Raw genomic sequence first — 15,596 nt, 5'->3', positions numbered from 1 at the left:
TGGAATGTGCTCAATAAATATGATGATCAGAAGACAGCATTGCACAGATTTTCATTTGCACTTTAACTCTTTTACAATTTTTACCACACGGAAAATATAATATTTTGATGAGAGAAAAATCCTTCTCGTGCATATCTTGAAATTATGAACATTTTGGCATTTTCACATCCAAACCTTTTCCTCTAGAATTAACTGTTCAATGTGCGATGAAAAACCTCTAACATTTCTTGTTAATACCTACAACATTCCAACTTTGTCAGCATTCACCACATACCCAAAGACCACTACCTTCCCCTCGCATGGGGACACTCATGTATCTCTTCTGAACTCCATGTTTATGAATGTTGAATATCACCACAGTGCTGGAACTGCTGCAGTGATAAGTGGAATTTATCGTGAGAAATGTTTGCCACAAAAGTGCTTGCAAATATTTGTCTCCTGCGTTACTGTGGTAGAGGACTGAACATCCTTCTCCTAAATTAAAATAATATATTAAATGTTTTAATTCACTTGTAGCAAAATGCAATACTTAACTTCATTGTTTGTGGAGTTGATACCAAAGTATTACTAGTATACAGTTTTAATTTTATATAATCTACTTGAAACAAAGGGCCAGAGTTTAAAAAAAGACACACAAAGCACCGCTGCCTCCAAAGAGGCTGTGCTGCATTGCGTGACCGGGAGGGAGCAGGACAGCACCATTTCTACAGAGATATGGCTCTCTCTTCCCCTTCCCCTTCCCCTATCGCTAGTGCTGGTTGCAGCTGCCTTGCGCCAGGCCCACACCTTAGCGCCATAGTGCTAAGGTGCGTGCCTGAATCTAGCATAGGCTTTGGACAGGAAGAGTACCCTTCCTGTAGAAAATACTATACCTAGACACGTTCAAACACTTTTCCCACGTTGTATGTGTGCTGCGCAGTGCAGCATGCATGCAAAGTAGGAAAAGAAATGAGAAAATAGAGAAAATAAATCATTCATCCTCTCAACTCCTCCTTTCAGATGTTATTAACTTTTGGCGCTAAAGCATGTTTACAATTGGTTGTAGATAGGATCTTGCATTCAAAAGGCATAGGTGATTGCATGGGGAAGCCCATGTACCACTTACATAACGTTCCCATGGTACTAAGTAATGCAAAACAATGCTTCATGCTGCTTTGCGTTACTTGTAGGGTACTTTCCAACGTGAAACAAGTTCTTGCCGTGGGATAGCAAAGTGGTGAAAAAACATTTTGTGCTGGTTAGCATCACTTTTGTGACACTAACCCAGTGTAAAATGTTTGAGAATCTACCCATAAGTGTTTTAAATGCCCCATTGTCCTCGATATGATATTTCCTTGAAGGTATGTGCAGTAGTAGACATTCCTTTTGGGGTTAAATCTACTCAGGATTTGCACATGCACATAATGAATCCTCACGAGAAAAATGTGCACACAATGGATCTGAAAGGAATGTTATCTGAAACCTCTTATATTAAAGCTTGCATTTGGGTGGCCCTCTAAAACCATTATTAAGTACCAATGCCATAAGGGAACATTTGCATGAGCTCTATGATAACCATGCTTTATGCCACCAAGGTCGGGTTGGCCATTCTACCACCCAGCAATTCCCTGTTGGTCTGCGAACAAGTGGTGTGCATTCCGAGTAAGAGTCAACCGCCCCAGCATTGCACCTTTCTAGCCACATCCATCTGCTTTATGGGGCGTTGGTTCATTTTTGCCAGGGCTGATTATGGTTTCCACTTCTGCTCGTATGACATATTACAATAAAAAACTGCTCATATGTTTTGCCCCTCAGAAAATGTGAATCATTATAAGATAGAAACGTTCAACATCATCACATTTACAGGCATACCTATGTATAAACCAATGCTACTTTTATTTTTAATTATGATCAACAGATTAGGAAGTATACCATAACATTGATGGGAACACCACAGAAAAAGGAACTGATGACTTCATAGTTGTGACCCATGATAAGGGTTTTTTGTAACTGAACATCTCCTTGCAATGTTTGGTGTTGTCTTAATACTAATGCAGTCGTTCTGATAGATGGAGCCTCACCCATGTTTTGGCTCTCCACTCTGAAGAACTAAATCAGGCCATAAGGGCCATAAACATCTGCTTCAAGACTCCATGTTCGGGGTCATATTTAGGTATTTATGTTTGGGCTGCCTAGCTGGCAGTGTAGCAGAAGAAACATCTCTGCCACACTGGTGGTAGGGGATCTGCCACATGTACATTTTGCTGTCTTTATGGCAACTGTTTTCACCTGCTCGTACCTGCATTGTGAGACCAACCAGTGGGGAAAAAAAAAATATTCACTTGCTGACCGCTGTTCGCATCCCATGACTTCACCCTCTTGTGTGCTCTTCCCACCCTCAACTCAGTTCCTTTGCCACCATCTGCCTCCAGACTGGTGGTACATTTCCCAGACAAACAACGTCTCTGACATGCTGGGAATTTTCTGCCTACGTATCAGGAAGATTTTGCATCGCTTTCTTGACATACCACCATGGTTTAAGGTTTCTTTCACATAGTTGAAGCTCCTGTGAAGCCTTCCAAAAACTGGACAACCTAAATTGGGAAACGTGCCAGCGACCATCTTCTTTGGGGTCTCCCACGCACACTTGGTGAATCCAATGGTAGAGCCAACAGAGGCTCCACCATCGGGTTCCACACCTCCCCCCTCATTCTAAATGAGCTGGGAAACAAGGATGAAGGTGAACTGCACATCCACCTTTTTGGTTGAAGCCCCATCACCCCCTCCTGTAAATAAGGCTCTTGCTCTGCTTGAAGTTTGTTCTAATACTACGGGACTTATTTATATGGGAGCCCTAAGTCACTTTTGCACCACGTTAGGTGCTAAATCCGTGATGCAATGCTTTTATAAAGATTTTTGAAGCCACCCTGCTTGGCTTCGCGTGTTCTCATAAATCATGAGTAAGGTGATGTAGCGTAAAACGCTGGGTCCCCTTACTCTGTGCCCAGGAGGCCTTCCACGGGCATTAAAGTGAGTTTTCTCACACAACACCCATGGAATTTGACGCTGCCCCAGATTTACAAAGTGATGCATCATGAGGAGAAATATGTTAATTGCTCCTCATTGTGCAACACACGTAGAAAGAAGAAACAGCTCATAGGATTTTTTTTGTGCAGGAAGGTGCCGCTTCTAGGACAAAAGCAATCCTGCCTGCTGTGGAGGCCACCTTGCACCATGGTGCAAGGGTGCCTACATTGGCACTAGACTGCCAAAGCAGTGCTAGTGCAGGCAGAAAGCACAGGAATGCACCTTAGTGCTCTTTCACTTTGCCGTAGGGCGGCGCAGCAAGTTGGCTTGCTATGCTGCCTTACATCAAATTGACATAAATGAGACCCAAAGTTTGTAACCATAGGCACTGTAAACATGAAAATAATATGCTTTCGTAAATACATTTGTGGAAAAAGTACATGGGCATATTTATCAGAAAAAAACACTGATTTAAAATGTTTAATCATCAAGTGATTAGATTTTTTTAAAACATGAAATGGGATGCACACAACCCATCAAACCTTGCCTGCTGATGCCCATGCAAATGGACTTTCAATCATTCAATCAGGTATTTGTGAAGCGCGCTACTCACCTGTGAGAGTCTCAAGGCACTGGAGGGGAGAGGGGAATTGTGCAGCTCCATCTCATCCAAAGAGCCAGGTCTTGAGGCTCTTCCTGAAGGCTTGCAGAGTGGGTGAATGTCTGATGCTGAGCAGGAGTGCATTTCAGGTCTTTGCTGCGATGTAAGCGTAGGCTCTTCCACTGGTTCTGGCTCTGCGCATGCGAGGGGTTTCGGCAAGGGCGAGGTCGGCTTTGCAGAGGTTTCTCCTGGGTGCGTAGAAGGAGACTCTTTCATTGAGGTATTGGGGTCCGGTATTGTGGAGGAATTTGTAGGAGAGAGTGAGTAGCTTGAAGGTCACTCTCTTCTCGACAGGGAGCCAGTGGAGGTCTTGTAGGTGCTGGGTGATGTGGTCTTGTTGTGAAATGCCGAGTACGAGTCTGACAGCAGTGTTCTGGATGGTCTGGAGTTTTTGGAGCAGGGATTTGTTTATTCCACCATATAGGGTGTTTCCGTAGTCCAATCTGCTGGTTACGAGTGATGGTCTTTCTGGATTTGGGGGTGATCAATTTGAAGGTCTTGCGGAGGGTGTGGAAGCATGTGGAGGAGACGGCATTGATCTGTCGGGTCATGGTGAGGGAGGGGTCAAGTATGATGCCGAGGTTGCAGGTGTGATCTGTGGGTGGGTTGCTGAGCCACCAGGTGTTGTCCCATGCAGAGTCTTCTCCGAGTTGAGCTTCAGGCAGCTGCTGCTTATCCAGGATGCGAAGTCTTTTATTCGTCCTGGAAGCTGAGTCTGGTGGTGTTGGGTTCCTTTGTGAGGGAGAGGATGAGCTGGGTGTTATTGACGTATGATACTATGCTAAGTCCATGCTGTCTGACGATGGCGGCAAGGGGGACAGTGTAGATATTGAAGAGTGTGGGGCTGAGTGATGATCCTTGGGGTACTCTGCAGCTGATCTCTGTTTAATCGGAGAGGAAGGGCGGTAGCCTGATTCTTTGGGTTCGGCCGGTGAGGAGAGAGCTTATCCTGTCAGGGGCGGTTCCCTGAATGCTTGCGTCGTGGAGTCTGGCAGTGACTGTGCTGTGGTAGAGGGTGTCAAAGGCTGCAGAGAGGTCTAGTAGGATGGGAACTGCCGTGTGGCCCTGGTCGAGGAGAGTGTGGATGTTGTCTGTTATGGCTAGGAGGGCGGTCTCAGTGCTGTGGTTGCTGTGGAATCCGGATTGAGAGGAGTTGAGGATGGAGTTCGCTTCGATGAAGTTCCTGAGCTGGAAGCTGATGATTTTCTTAGTGACTTTGGCTGCAAAGGGGAGGAGAGAGATGGGGCTGTAGTGTTTGAGGTCCATCGGGTCTGTGAGTGCTTCTTGAGGAGGGGCTTGACTTCTGTGCATTTCAATCGTCGGGGAATATGCCGGCTTTGAAGGCGGAGTTGATGGTGCATCGTAGTTCGCGTGCTATGGCGACGGCGGCTCTGTGAAAGATGTGTGGCGGGCAGGGGTCCATGGGGGCTCGTGAGTGAATGCTCTTCATGGTTGTGGCGGTGTCTTCTGTAGTGACCGGGGTCCAGACTTTGCTGGAGGTAGGTGTGGCTTCGGTGCCTTGTATCTGTTCATTGAAGTTGTCGTAGAGGGACTTGCTCTTGAGGTGGAAGTAGGAGCCAAGTTTGTTGCAGAGGTCCTGGGAGGGCGTGATGTCTGAGGCTTTGCCGGCGGGTTTGGTAAATTCCTGTGTGATGCTGGAGAGCTCTTTCAAATTGCTGGAGTCCGCGAGAATCTTCTCATGGATGAAGTTCCTCTAAGTGGATCTGATTGCATTGGTGGTATTCTGTAATAGCGTTCTTGTAGCTGGTCTGTGATTCCGGGATTTTGCTGTTTCATACTTTCTCGAGACGTCTGTAGGTGCGTCTAGCTTCTCGAAGGTCAGTGGTGAATCAGGTGGCTTTCGTGGGGCGTGTCTGTCGGGGTTCCGGAAGGGGGCGAGCTTGTCTGCGCTGTTGGTGATCCATCTGTGGCATCTGTATCCTCTTTATGTGAACACAGCTTTAATGCTCTAAAACCTGCAAAGCTGAAATGCTACCTATATTATTTTATGCCTCTGAAAGTCTGAAAATATCATATTTAGCAGCTTTTTAGAAGGGAGAGGGTAAGTTCTGGAAAACTAATTTTAGATAGAGTGTATCCAATGAAGGCTTGAATTTAGACTTGGACTTGATAGGAGTAAGGTGTAAATAATTAATTTCGATCTCGATTTTATGAAATAAAAAGCTTTTTCAGTTTTAAATGAACATAAAAGAGTAAAGATAGGTCTGCTATATTGTCATAAAACAAACCGACGATTTATAATTTGTTTGTCCTTCAGTATAGTGTGCAATGCTATTTTGTAGTAATATAATATCGAATTCATCTGTGCCGATTTCATGTCAATTTAACAATTGGTACTCTCGTGTTAGTAGTTCGTACTGGTTGTTGGATGATTTTACTTAGAAAAAAATAAGTACTCTGTTCATTCGTTCAGCCTGACATTTAAGCTCTGTTATTTTATCTGTCCAGCTTTAATAATTCATTGTTTTAAATATTTAAGGTATTTGTTTATTGATTATCAAACAAACACCATAGTTGACATTCTGTCAGTATTGCATATACTGCCCCCTCTGTCAATTTGCTATAAATTATTTGGTGTTTTTGTTTTACCTTTTGGGGAAGTTGAAAAAAAAGTGCATTTTATTGGTTATGCTTTCTTTGGTAAAGTTCTGACTGAAAAAAATAATAAAATAAACTTGAAAGTGGAAGGTTGACAGTTCCCATAATGGTTGCCGATTATGCGTGAACATACAGCTGGTGTTAGCATGATGGGTTTGAGACTGAGCACCTATAGTGAGTGGTTCATCACCATGCATTGTTCTCAAAAAGTTTGTACATTTTAGTGTTTCTTTAACTTACTACCTTGGTTATGACATAGGGAACCAAAGTTTTAGTAGCCTGGACGGTGGAATGCAAGGTTGCTGAATACCAAGTTTGCCTAGCTCTGATTTCACAATATACATTTTCCTTTCATCTCTTTCTCTTATTGTTGCCCCTTTATGTCATTCTTGCAGCTCGTTTTTCTGTGCTCTAGTGTTAAATGGCAGTGATTATGAGAGCACGATTATAACATTGACTAGCATGCACTAAAGCCTCAGCATATCTTGGCATGTTGTATGGTGTAGGGTGGAGGACTTGAAGATAAATCAGGAAGTTCTACATTATCTTACAGAAGTTTGTAAGGAGGAGATGAACAAATTGGAGATTATCCTCAATGAAGATGCTTGTTGGTGATATGGGTATTAGGTATTAGTCAGCAGCTAGATTCAGTGGCTGACTTACCCTGGAATGGAGATAACTCTTGCATGCTCATTTATGTCCCGATTCACTAAAATCTGTCAAGATGCTTGTTAGGTATCAGTACTACTATATCTGGGGAACATGTCAGACATTTTCAGAATTCAGAAATGTTTCCAGGAGCTCTCTTGGAAAGTTTATGTTTGTAGTCATGAAATTCTTTTGTGAGTTCAATTTTCAAATGAGAGCATTTACAAATGTATTTGCCCAAGCGGAAATACCTGACCAAGTGTGAAGGCACTTGCTAACTTTTCACTTCTTTTTTCCTGCACTGGAAAAAAAACTTTCCTGTGAAGAAAGCCCTTCCACTACGCCACATTAGAGTTCCAGTTTAAAGCTGGACAAAGCTGTTCAACCAAAATGTACGATATCATGTTTGAGCACTCCCAAGACAAACCCCAGCAGGGACAAAGGGCATCCCTGCCCGGTGCCCCTTGTGATGGGTATTGATGAGGAGAGATCTCGATTCACTTTCAATTTAGCTGCCGGGTGTTGGTAGCTGGCTAAGATCATGCATTTTATTCTTGGACCCATGGGGGTTCCATCTAAATGTTTGGAGAGATAAGACTATGGATCTATTGAAGGTCTTCTCTGTTTTCAGAGAGAGAAGGACCATTGGTGTCTTGGATCTTTAGGCTACTTGGATGCGTGTAGCAACTAGCTGGGGTTTGTCCCTTGCATAGTGGCTGTGAATGAAACTTGTTTGTTGTGTGATATGAGAGAGTTCAGTGGATATGCATGAGGATCACAATGTAGGCTCTTTGTGAGCTTTTAATAGCAAAATTACTTTAGACTCCAGAATTGTATCACTGACAATGTCACTTGTAACTATGATGTTGTAAACGTAAACAGCTGCCAGAGGTGCAGCTAATAGTGTGATAAAAGCCTTGTAAAAAGATGCTGAGTAACCACCTGGCGAAGCAAGCAAGGATATTCTTGGTGTTTATGTGGGTTGTTCCCTGCTCATCACTCATCGCTCATCATAGATGCTATGGATATGGTTTCTAGAGCGAGCTTGTGTATGGTATGCTAGCAATCTGTCTGCTTTTTCATAGTATGTGCATTTTAGATGAAACAATTTCTTGGCGTCACGCATTAATAAATACAATCAGCCTCCCTTCCCTGTTCAGACATTTTGATTCAAATCCAAAAGTTAAGCCATGCCTTAGCCAGGGGCGGTGGGTGAGATTTGAAAGTGGTGGGGCGCAACCGAATTAGCATACAGCACCGTAGCGAGCGAGCACTGCGAGCGAGCCCGAACCCCAAAAGGGGGGTTTGGGGGGGTTACCCCCCCCAAGAAAATTTTGGAAAAAAAGAAGAAAAATCGTGCATTTTCAAGCAAATTTGAGAAAGCAGGAAGGTTAAAGCAGCAATTGTGAAAGTGCAGTTATTACATTAATAGATGGCATAACATAGGTAGCTGCTTATTCAGTATTACCACAGAGCTTCATACTTTCTGTCCTATTTTGCTCAGGTGCTGAATTCAGACTATAAGACTCATGGAAATCTCAGCTCTAAGAGTAGAAGAAGTTGCACAGCAGTGTAATGGTTGCCAGGCTCGTTCCGCAGGAGCGTCAGGAACTTGAAGAAAAGTCCACAGTCTTCCCCTACGGCCTTCCGACTCTATTAGAATAGACTCTAGAGTAACGAATGGCACGCAAGGGGAAAACAGGGAAACAAAACAAGGAAAGGCGGGGGAAGAAAAACAGTCTTACAACATACTGAATATTAGACTCTAGAGTAACGAATGGCAAGCAAGGGGAAAACAGGGAAACAAAACAAGGAAAGGCGGGGGAAGAAAAACAGTCTTACAATATACTGAATATAAAAGAGGCAGCGCAATGCGCTGTTACCGTGATTCTGGTTGAGCTGAACTTTGTACACACACTTCACATAGGTCCACGCAAGTACCCCAAATATAAATGGTATAAAGCAGTGTTTCCCAAACTGTGGTCACATTCCCAGGGGGGTCCTCAGGCAGTAATTTTAAAAGCACAAAAAAGTTCCTTGTAGAATCAGCAGTTTTCCAGCAACAATAAAAGTGTCAAGATTACGTCGGTGATTAATGTACCTGCTGGAGAGAGATGAGAGTTGTGTCAAGTGGCAGCTTTGACTTATCTAATGTAGCACAGAGGGTTAATATGCCTACTGCAAAGAACGTGTACCATGCATTTTGAAAAACATTTTTTATGTGCCTAGGTTAGTGGGTTACTGCTTTAGTCACAGATTCTTTTGTTACTGTGCAGTTCATAAGTGACAATAGTAATCTAGCACAGTGACCTATAAACTGTCATCAAAGAGCTGCTTGCAAGCTGCATGATACAAGTTAGAAACATATGTTTGTTTCAAGTCTTTCATTATCCTAATCCTGCTAAAAAGGTTTATTTGGGTGGAAATACATTTTTATTGTTAAAGTCAATGCTAACCACTGTTATGTTCTGAATCCTGAGTTTGTGCTTCTCCAGACCAAGCACTCTTTAAAAATGCCTACCAGTATGAATAACATGTGAATCCTACACCCTGTAGTCGCATTTGCCTTATGTAACATTTTCTATACACTGATTTACACGTATGAATAATTGTCTCCATGGGGCAGATTTGCAAGAAAATTGACTGTGTGTGTCGCAAGCCATTTGGCTGCGCCGCACTGAGTCACTTTCGAAGCACAGGGATGCGACATATTTACAACAATATGTTGCATCTCTGTGCTTCCCCCTGTGCTGGCGCACAAACTGCTGCCATACGCCTGCACAGGCACATTTGCACCATGGTGCAAGGATGCCTGTGTCGTGGGGAGATTGTTTATGTGCAGGAAGTAACCCTTCCTGCATGTAAACAATCAGAAATGGCGTTTTTCAACTTCTAAGTGTGCTGCATTAGCACACATAGAACTTGCAAAACGTCATTGTTTTACTGATTGTTTATGTGCAGGAAGGGACACCTTCCTGTACATAAACAATCACCAGAGGTAATATCCTGTTTCTATGCGTGCTGCAGAATGCAACATGCATAGAAAGAGGAGAAATTAATACATTTCTCCAAGTTGCCCCTCCCTACGCCTCCCCTGGGGTGGCGCAGCATTCAGACACATTTCCAGATGTACGATTCCTCGTAAATCTGGAAATGTGTCTGGTTCCATGGGTTATGCGTGGGAACACCCACAGCAACACTCATGGAACGTCCCTTTCACGTAAAGTGCTGTGTGCAATTGGGCCATATTTACAAGACCAGTAAAAGTCACGCAGGGTTGCTTTTCCTGCCTTGGAAATATGGGGCACTAAAATGCGTCACTGGTGCATCACTTTTTGTGACGCACCTGTGGCGCAAGGGGCTTGTAAATCAGCCCCTATATGTGTGTGATTTAAGGTGCTCTGACATCCTTCAATGGTATGAGAGATGTTATAAAACAAATTAAATACATGTGACAGAGGGGCTATGGAGAGATGAGAGGCACTGTTGGAGGAGGATAATATGGGAATCATTGAAGAACCCCAACAAAGATTGTCATATCCTGGTGCATAGTAAGGTCATCATTTACTACTCTTTAAAAGCTGATACAATTCAATATATAATAATACATTTGTTGTAGACTGCACCATTGTTTCCTAAATTGTCTTGGGGGGAGAGCCTCCCAAAGCCCCCTTTGTAGTGGTCAGGCGCACTCACTGCACTAGGTGTGCACTGTATGGGGACTGGTCTGAAAACATTTGCCTGGGCTGCTTTGGGTTTCCAGTCTGGCCCTGGCAGGAGTCTCATACTGCGAAATAAAACCAACCATTTAAAAGTTAGTCATGGAGATGCAGCGCTAACCCTCCTGTTTTTTGCAAATTCTTTCAATATAAAATACTAAAATCCTTAGTAATTCGAGTATCCGTTTTGTGTGCACACGTGTGTTTATTGTTTTCGAATTACTGTTTTAATGTTTGAAATTTAAGTCATACAAATTGCTTGGGGGTCCCCGGCTTCCAGTGGTGACTCAATTGGGGTCCTCAGGAGTAAACAGTTTGGGAACCACTGGTATAAAGGTTTTCGCAATTTGCCAAGGGGAAAGGTTTGATAGGCAACACAAGCAACGAATCGTTCACCCTGCGGGAGACAGGTCAGGCCAGTGAACAAAGGTGAGCAAATCTGTGTAGTCTCCAAATAGAACAAACACTACAAAACTTTTAAAAACAGAGATAACAATGCATTTCTTACCTCAATCAGAATTTTTTGTATTCAAACAAGTAGCAGCATTCACTTTTTGTAGATGAAATCCGCACGTCTCTCTTTCAGTGTAGCAAACTTGTCAATTACTTTCATGTTGAAGTCCGGTATCTTTTGGACTAGCTTGCTCTCTACAGATAGCATCGCCAAAGCATTTAGTCTTTCCTCTAGCATGGTGTTCCTGAGGAATGTCTTTATGCGCTTTAAGGCTGAAAAACATCGTTCAGCTTCTACTGTTGTCATTGGAGTCGTAATCACAATTTTTAGTAAAGTCACTGTCTCTGTAAGTGAGTTTTCCATATGCAGTTTATGAATTAAACTCAGCAAAGTCAAGGCGCTTGTGGCCTTCCGGTACACAGGCATTCCGTAGAGTACAGTTAACTCAGTTCTCAGCTGCTCTTTTTTGAGCATAGGATACGCTTCCACAGCCTGATTCAGAGCACGCTCAGGGAAGGATTCATCATATTGTGCAAACTCTTTACCTTGCAATAAAGTCGCACTCACCAAATGTTTTGTGAACGAAAAGCGTTCTTTCGCCTGCACAATTACAATGTCACATATCTCCTTTCCAATTCGAACCAGAGAGGTGATGTTTTGTCTGCGGTTTGCAAAAACAGAATGCTGCGGCAGTTTGCTCTCTAAATCTTCAACCCCATCTCTCACTTTCATAATCTGTTGTACAAATGCAGATGTATTGGCTTTCACAGAGACAGTATCTAGGTCTTTTCTTTGCAACTGATCGTATAACACATCAACAGGAATCATTATGTCATGAAATAAAAACAGTAAGAACTGAAACTCTTTGTCTTGTAGTGTTCTAATAAAGCCATGGGCTTCATTCTGACTTGTGTGATCAAAGTCTGCTCTGGATGCTATGGCGACAAAACATTTCTCAAGGCCCTCCCTCTGTTCAAAGATTAAGTTGACTGTACGAATGTGAAAGTTCCAACGAGTTGAGGATCCCCTTGGTACGCTTTTGTCCACAATCTCATGAAGGGCTTCTGTTCTTTTGGGGGAACGTGTGAAGAATGCTGCTATGCCTCCGATATCCTGAAAGAAGACTCGTGTCTCTCTGATCTTTGATACCGCCTGTTGCATAATAAGATTGAGTTGGTGGGCGTAACAGTGCACAAAATGAGCATTAGGGTACACATCTCGAATTCTCTTCTGAACTCCACTAAGGCTCCCACTCATTACGGATGCACCGTCATAGCTTTGTGCGATAAGCTTTTGTTTTTGAGGCAGGTCCGGGAAAATTAAGTCCAGTTGACACAGTATTGCTTCAGTGATGGTTGCTGCACTAGAGTCACTTAAATGCGTGAAGCCATAAAATCTTTCCACAATGTTTCTGTCACTGTCAAGGTACCGAAACACTAACACGGACTGTGTTTGAGTGGACACATCAGTGGTGTCATCAGCCTGAATAGCCACAAAGTCTGTGTTTCGCAACTCTTGCACAATATGGCTTCTTATAATTTCGAGCATACAGTCAAGGAGTTCATTTTGTATTGTATTAGAGGTGCCCTTAAAGACTGTAGCATGTGCTAAATGTCTTTCCAAATCCTGGTCTATGGTTGACATTAAATCCACTAGGCCTCGGAAGATCCCAGGTTTTGAGGAAGTTTCCGATTCATCATGGCCTCGCAATGCCAGTTCGAAAGCACCACAGAAACGAATGCAATCAATGATCTTGGATAGATTTTGCCTGTTCTTATCCACAGCTTCATTGTGTTTTTGAATGGATTTGCGATACGCATCATTTATCTGCTGCTCAATTGGTGCGTCTTCCCCAAACATTCCCAGTCTTGTCAGGTTTTCCAGATGATTTCTTGTGAGCGCATGCTTCTTTATTTTTTCAGCGATGTGCTTCAGGTCGACCATTCCTTGCCGTGTCCAAGAAAAGTCACCGCCAAACAGCAAGCAGGGGAAGCAGAACAGAGAATTGCGTATAGGGCAGCCTGTAAGCCAATCAGCTTTTGTGTACCAGGCATTTGAGAATGTACGTTTTGACATTTTTCCTCTGTCCTGGGTAGTTTGCTGTAGGTTTATTTCAGGCTGATGAGGTCCCAATTCTTTTAACTTCAGTTTTTGTTCAAGTGGCCGTGACTGGAATGACTTTGTAATCAGCTCTTGTACTGTATTCATGATGGGGTGTCGGGTGTTGCTGGCCTTACCAATATATATATATATATATATATTAAAGAAACCTGTCAATAATCAAAGTACAACGTATAAGGTGCAGTGCAATAATATCAAATTTCAGTATAAATACATTATACATATATATTGTGCATTATCCTAATACATCTCAAATGACTGCTAAAAATAGAGCCGTACTGCCTCCTGCCTCTCTGTGCCATAGTGTTGCTGGAGGCACTGAAAGACACTGCTTGAGGGCCTTGAGAGTGACCACATGACATACATGCTCTAACTACGATGTAAAAAAATATATAGCATCAGTTGCCTTACCTTTAACACTGGTGTTTGCTGGGTTGTAGCCGGGGTCGGGTGAGAGAGCAGCAAAGGAGGTTGGGGTCCTCTTGTTGTTTGCTGGAAAATTGCCCCAAAATGCGGTAATGTTTCAGGTTGTCAGGTGCTGAAAATGAAAAGATAACAATTTATTTTTGAAACAGTAGGGTAATGAAACAAAGACTGTGGGGAAAAAACATAACGCTCCAATAAGCATTAATATTAACAATACCCATTACAATTCACAAAACAATAAAGGCAGGCTCGCAACGCACTGGGAAATTCACAGATTTCATTTGAATCAGATTAAATATTCACCAGTGTACATTCAAAAGTTAAAACTTTTATTTAGCTATCCGCATGTTTTTGGACGTCAGCACACGGTGGTGAATTAATGAGCCTTGACATTTCCCTGCCTACGATCTGCTTGTTTGAAGTTTTGAGAGCGGCTCCTGAATTATTCATGAAAGAGCTGGTAAAAGGCACATTTAATTTATTTGTAAGTCCCTAGTAAAGTGGTACTATCTGTACCCTGGGCCTGTAAATTAAATATTACTGGTGGGCCTGCAGCACTTATTGCACCACCTGCTTTAGTAGCCTTTCAAACATTTCTCAGGCCTGCCATTGATGTCAGTGTGTGCAGTTTAAACTGCCACTTAAACCTGGCAAAATATAACTTTTGCCAGTCCTAAGCCTTCCTTTTAAATACATACAAGACACCGCTAGGGTAGGCCTTAAATAGGCCATAGGGCATGGTTGAGTGCATTTAAAAAGTTGGACATGTACTTTTTACTTTTACATGTCCTAATAGTGAAAAAAAGGATGATATTTAATGAGTGTTGACTTTCAATTGGGAGCAGGTGGGAATATCGAGTTTGGTGTCTTAAGAATTATAATTTAAAACCTTCTTTAATGGTGAAGTTACATTTAAATCGCAATTCTGATAATGGCACTTTTAGAAAGGTAGGATTTTCTTGTCCAGACCATTTGGTGTCTGTAGCCTGTATCCTAGGTCACATGACTAGGTATAGCTGGCAGTTGGTCTTTGTGTATTGCTCCCAGACAGTGCAATAAAAGAGAAATCGGTGTTGGCAGGATGGGACATCTCTGACTTGATTGGGGAGGGATTGGAGCTGCCATCTTCCACACTTTTACATCACAAAGGATCTGCGTAAGCACACTCACAAAGGGTTTTACACTAGTCCTATGTGCCCCCAGTCAAGCTGGGGCCAGGGCAGTGAAGTAGGAACCCAACACCACTGGGGGTGGAAAACTCCAGGACCTTCTCCTACTTCAAAGCTGGCACCAAGTATAAATATTGGACCATCAGACCTAACGTTTCAGTACACCTCTGGATCTGTGGAAGACTGAGAGGGAATGCTGTGCTGCTCTGCTGCAAGAAGGACTGCTACTCTGCTGCCTTGCTACTCTGTTGTCTGAGAGAGATGGATTGGACCTGTATCTTGATCACCAGAGTGACTCCAAGGGCTAGTCGGCTGGCCTTCTGCTCATAGCTTTGTGTATAGAAAAGGCTCCAACCACCTTGAACCCAACAGCTGGACTCTGTCGGCTGAGTCTCCCCCCCCCCCCCCCCCAAGGGTTGCCACCCCACTCCTGGACCCTTGAAAGTGGGCCAGAAGTTGCTTAGCCAGCCCAGCTGTGATCCATGCAGAACTGCTGAAGCGTGCCGCATCACCTCGCAGCCCTGTATCCCCAACGAAGGAACCCACATCTTTTCGGACGCACCGCTGCCTGAAACCTCCTTGATGCAGGACCTTACATCGCAGCCTTGAAACTGCCGCTGTGCATCTTCGATACAAGACCTCATATTTCAGCCCTGCATCACCCCGGAATCACTGCTGCGTGGCACACCCTTGATGCAGGACCTTGCCTCATAGCCCTGCGGAACCACCACTGCATGGCGCATCCTCCATGTGAGATTTTGCAAAGCTTAGCA

General features: G+C 43.4%; 1 protein-coding gene across 1 annotated transcript; it reads right to left on the bottom strand.

Moving 5' to 3' along the window:
- Positions 1 to 8,631: 8,631 nt before the first annotated feature.
- On the bottom strand, positions 8,632 to 12,814 carry LOC146805683 (zinc finger MYM-type protein 1-like). The gene is made up of 2 exons (XM_085620538.1): positions 11,162 to 12,814; positions 8,632 to 9,038 (listed from the first exon to the last, which is right to left on the bottom strand). The coding sequence occupies exon 1, from the start codon at positions 12,749 to 12,751 to the stop codon at positions 11,201 to 11,203; it is 1,551 nt and encodes a 516-aa protein (XP_085476664.1). The 5' UTR covers positions 12,752 to 12,814; the 3' UTR covers positions 8,632 to 9,038; positions 11,162 to 11,200.
- Between the last annotated feature and the right edge of the window lie 2,782 nt (positions 12,815 to 15,596).

This window comes from Triturus cristatus, chromosome 8 (assembly GCF_964204655.1).
Source record: "Triturus cristatus chromosome 8, aTriCri1.1, whole genome shotgun sequence".
Classification (NCBI taxonomy): domain Eukaryota; kingdom Metazoa; phylum Chordata; class Amphibia; order Caudata; family Salamandridae; genus Triturus; species Triturus cristatus.
The sequence above is the reverse complement of the archived record's forward strand: the minus strand, read 5'-3'. Positions and strand labels throughout refer to the sequence as shown.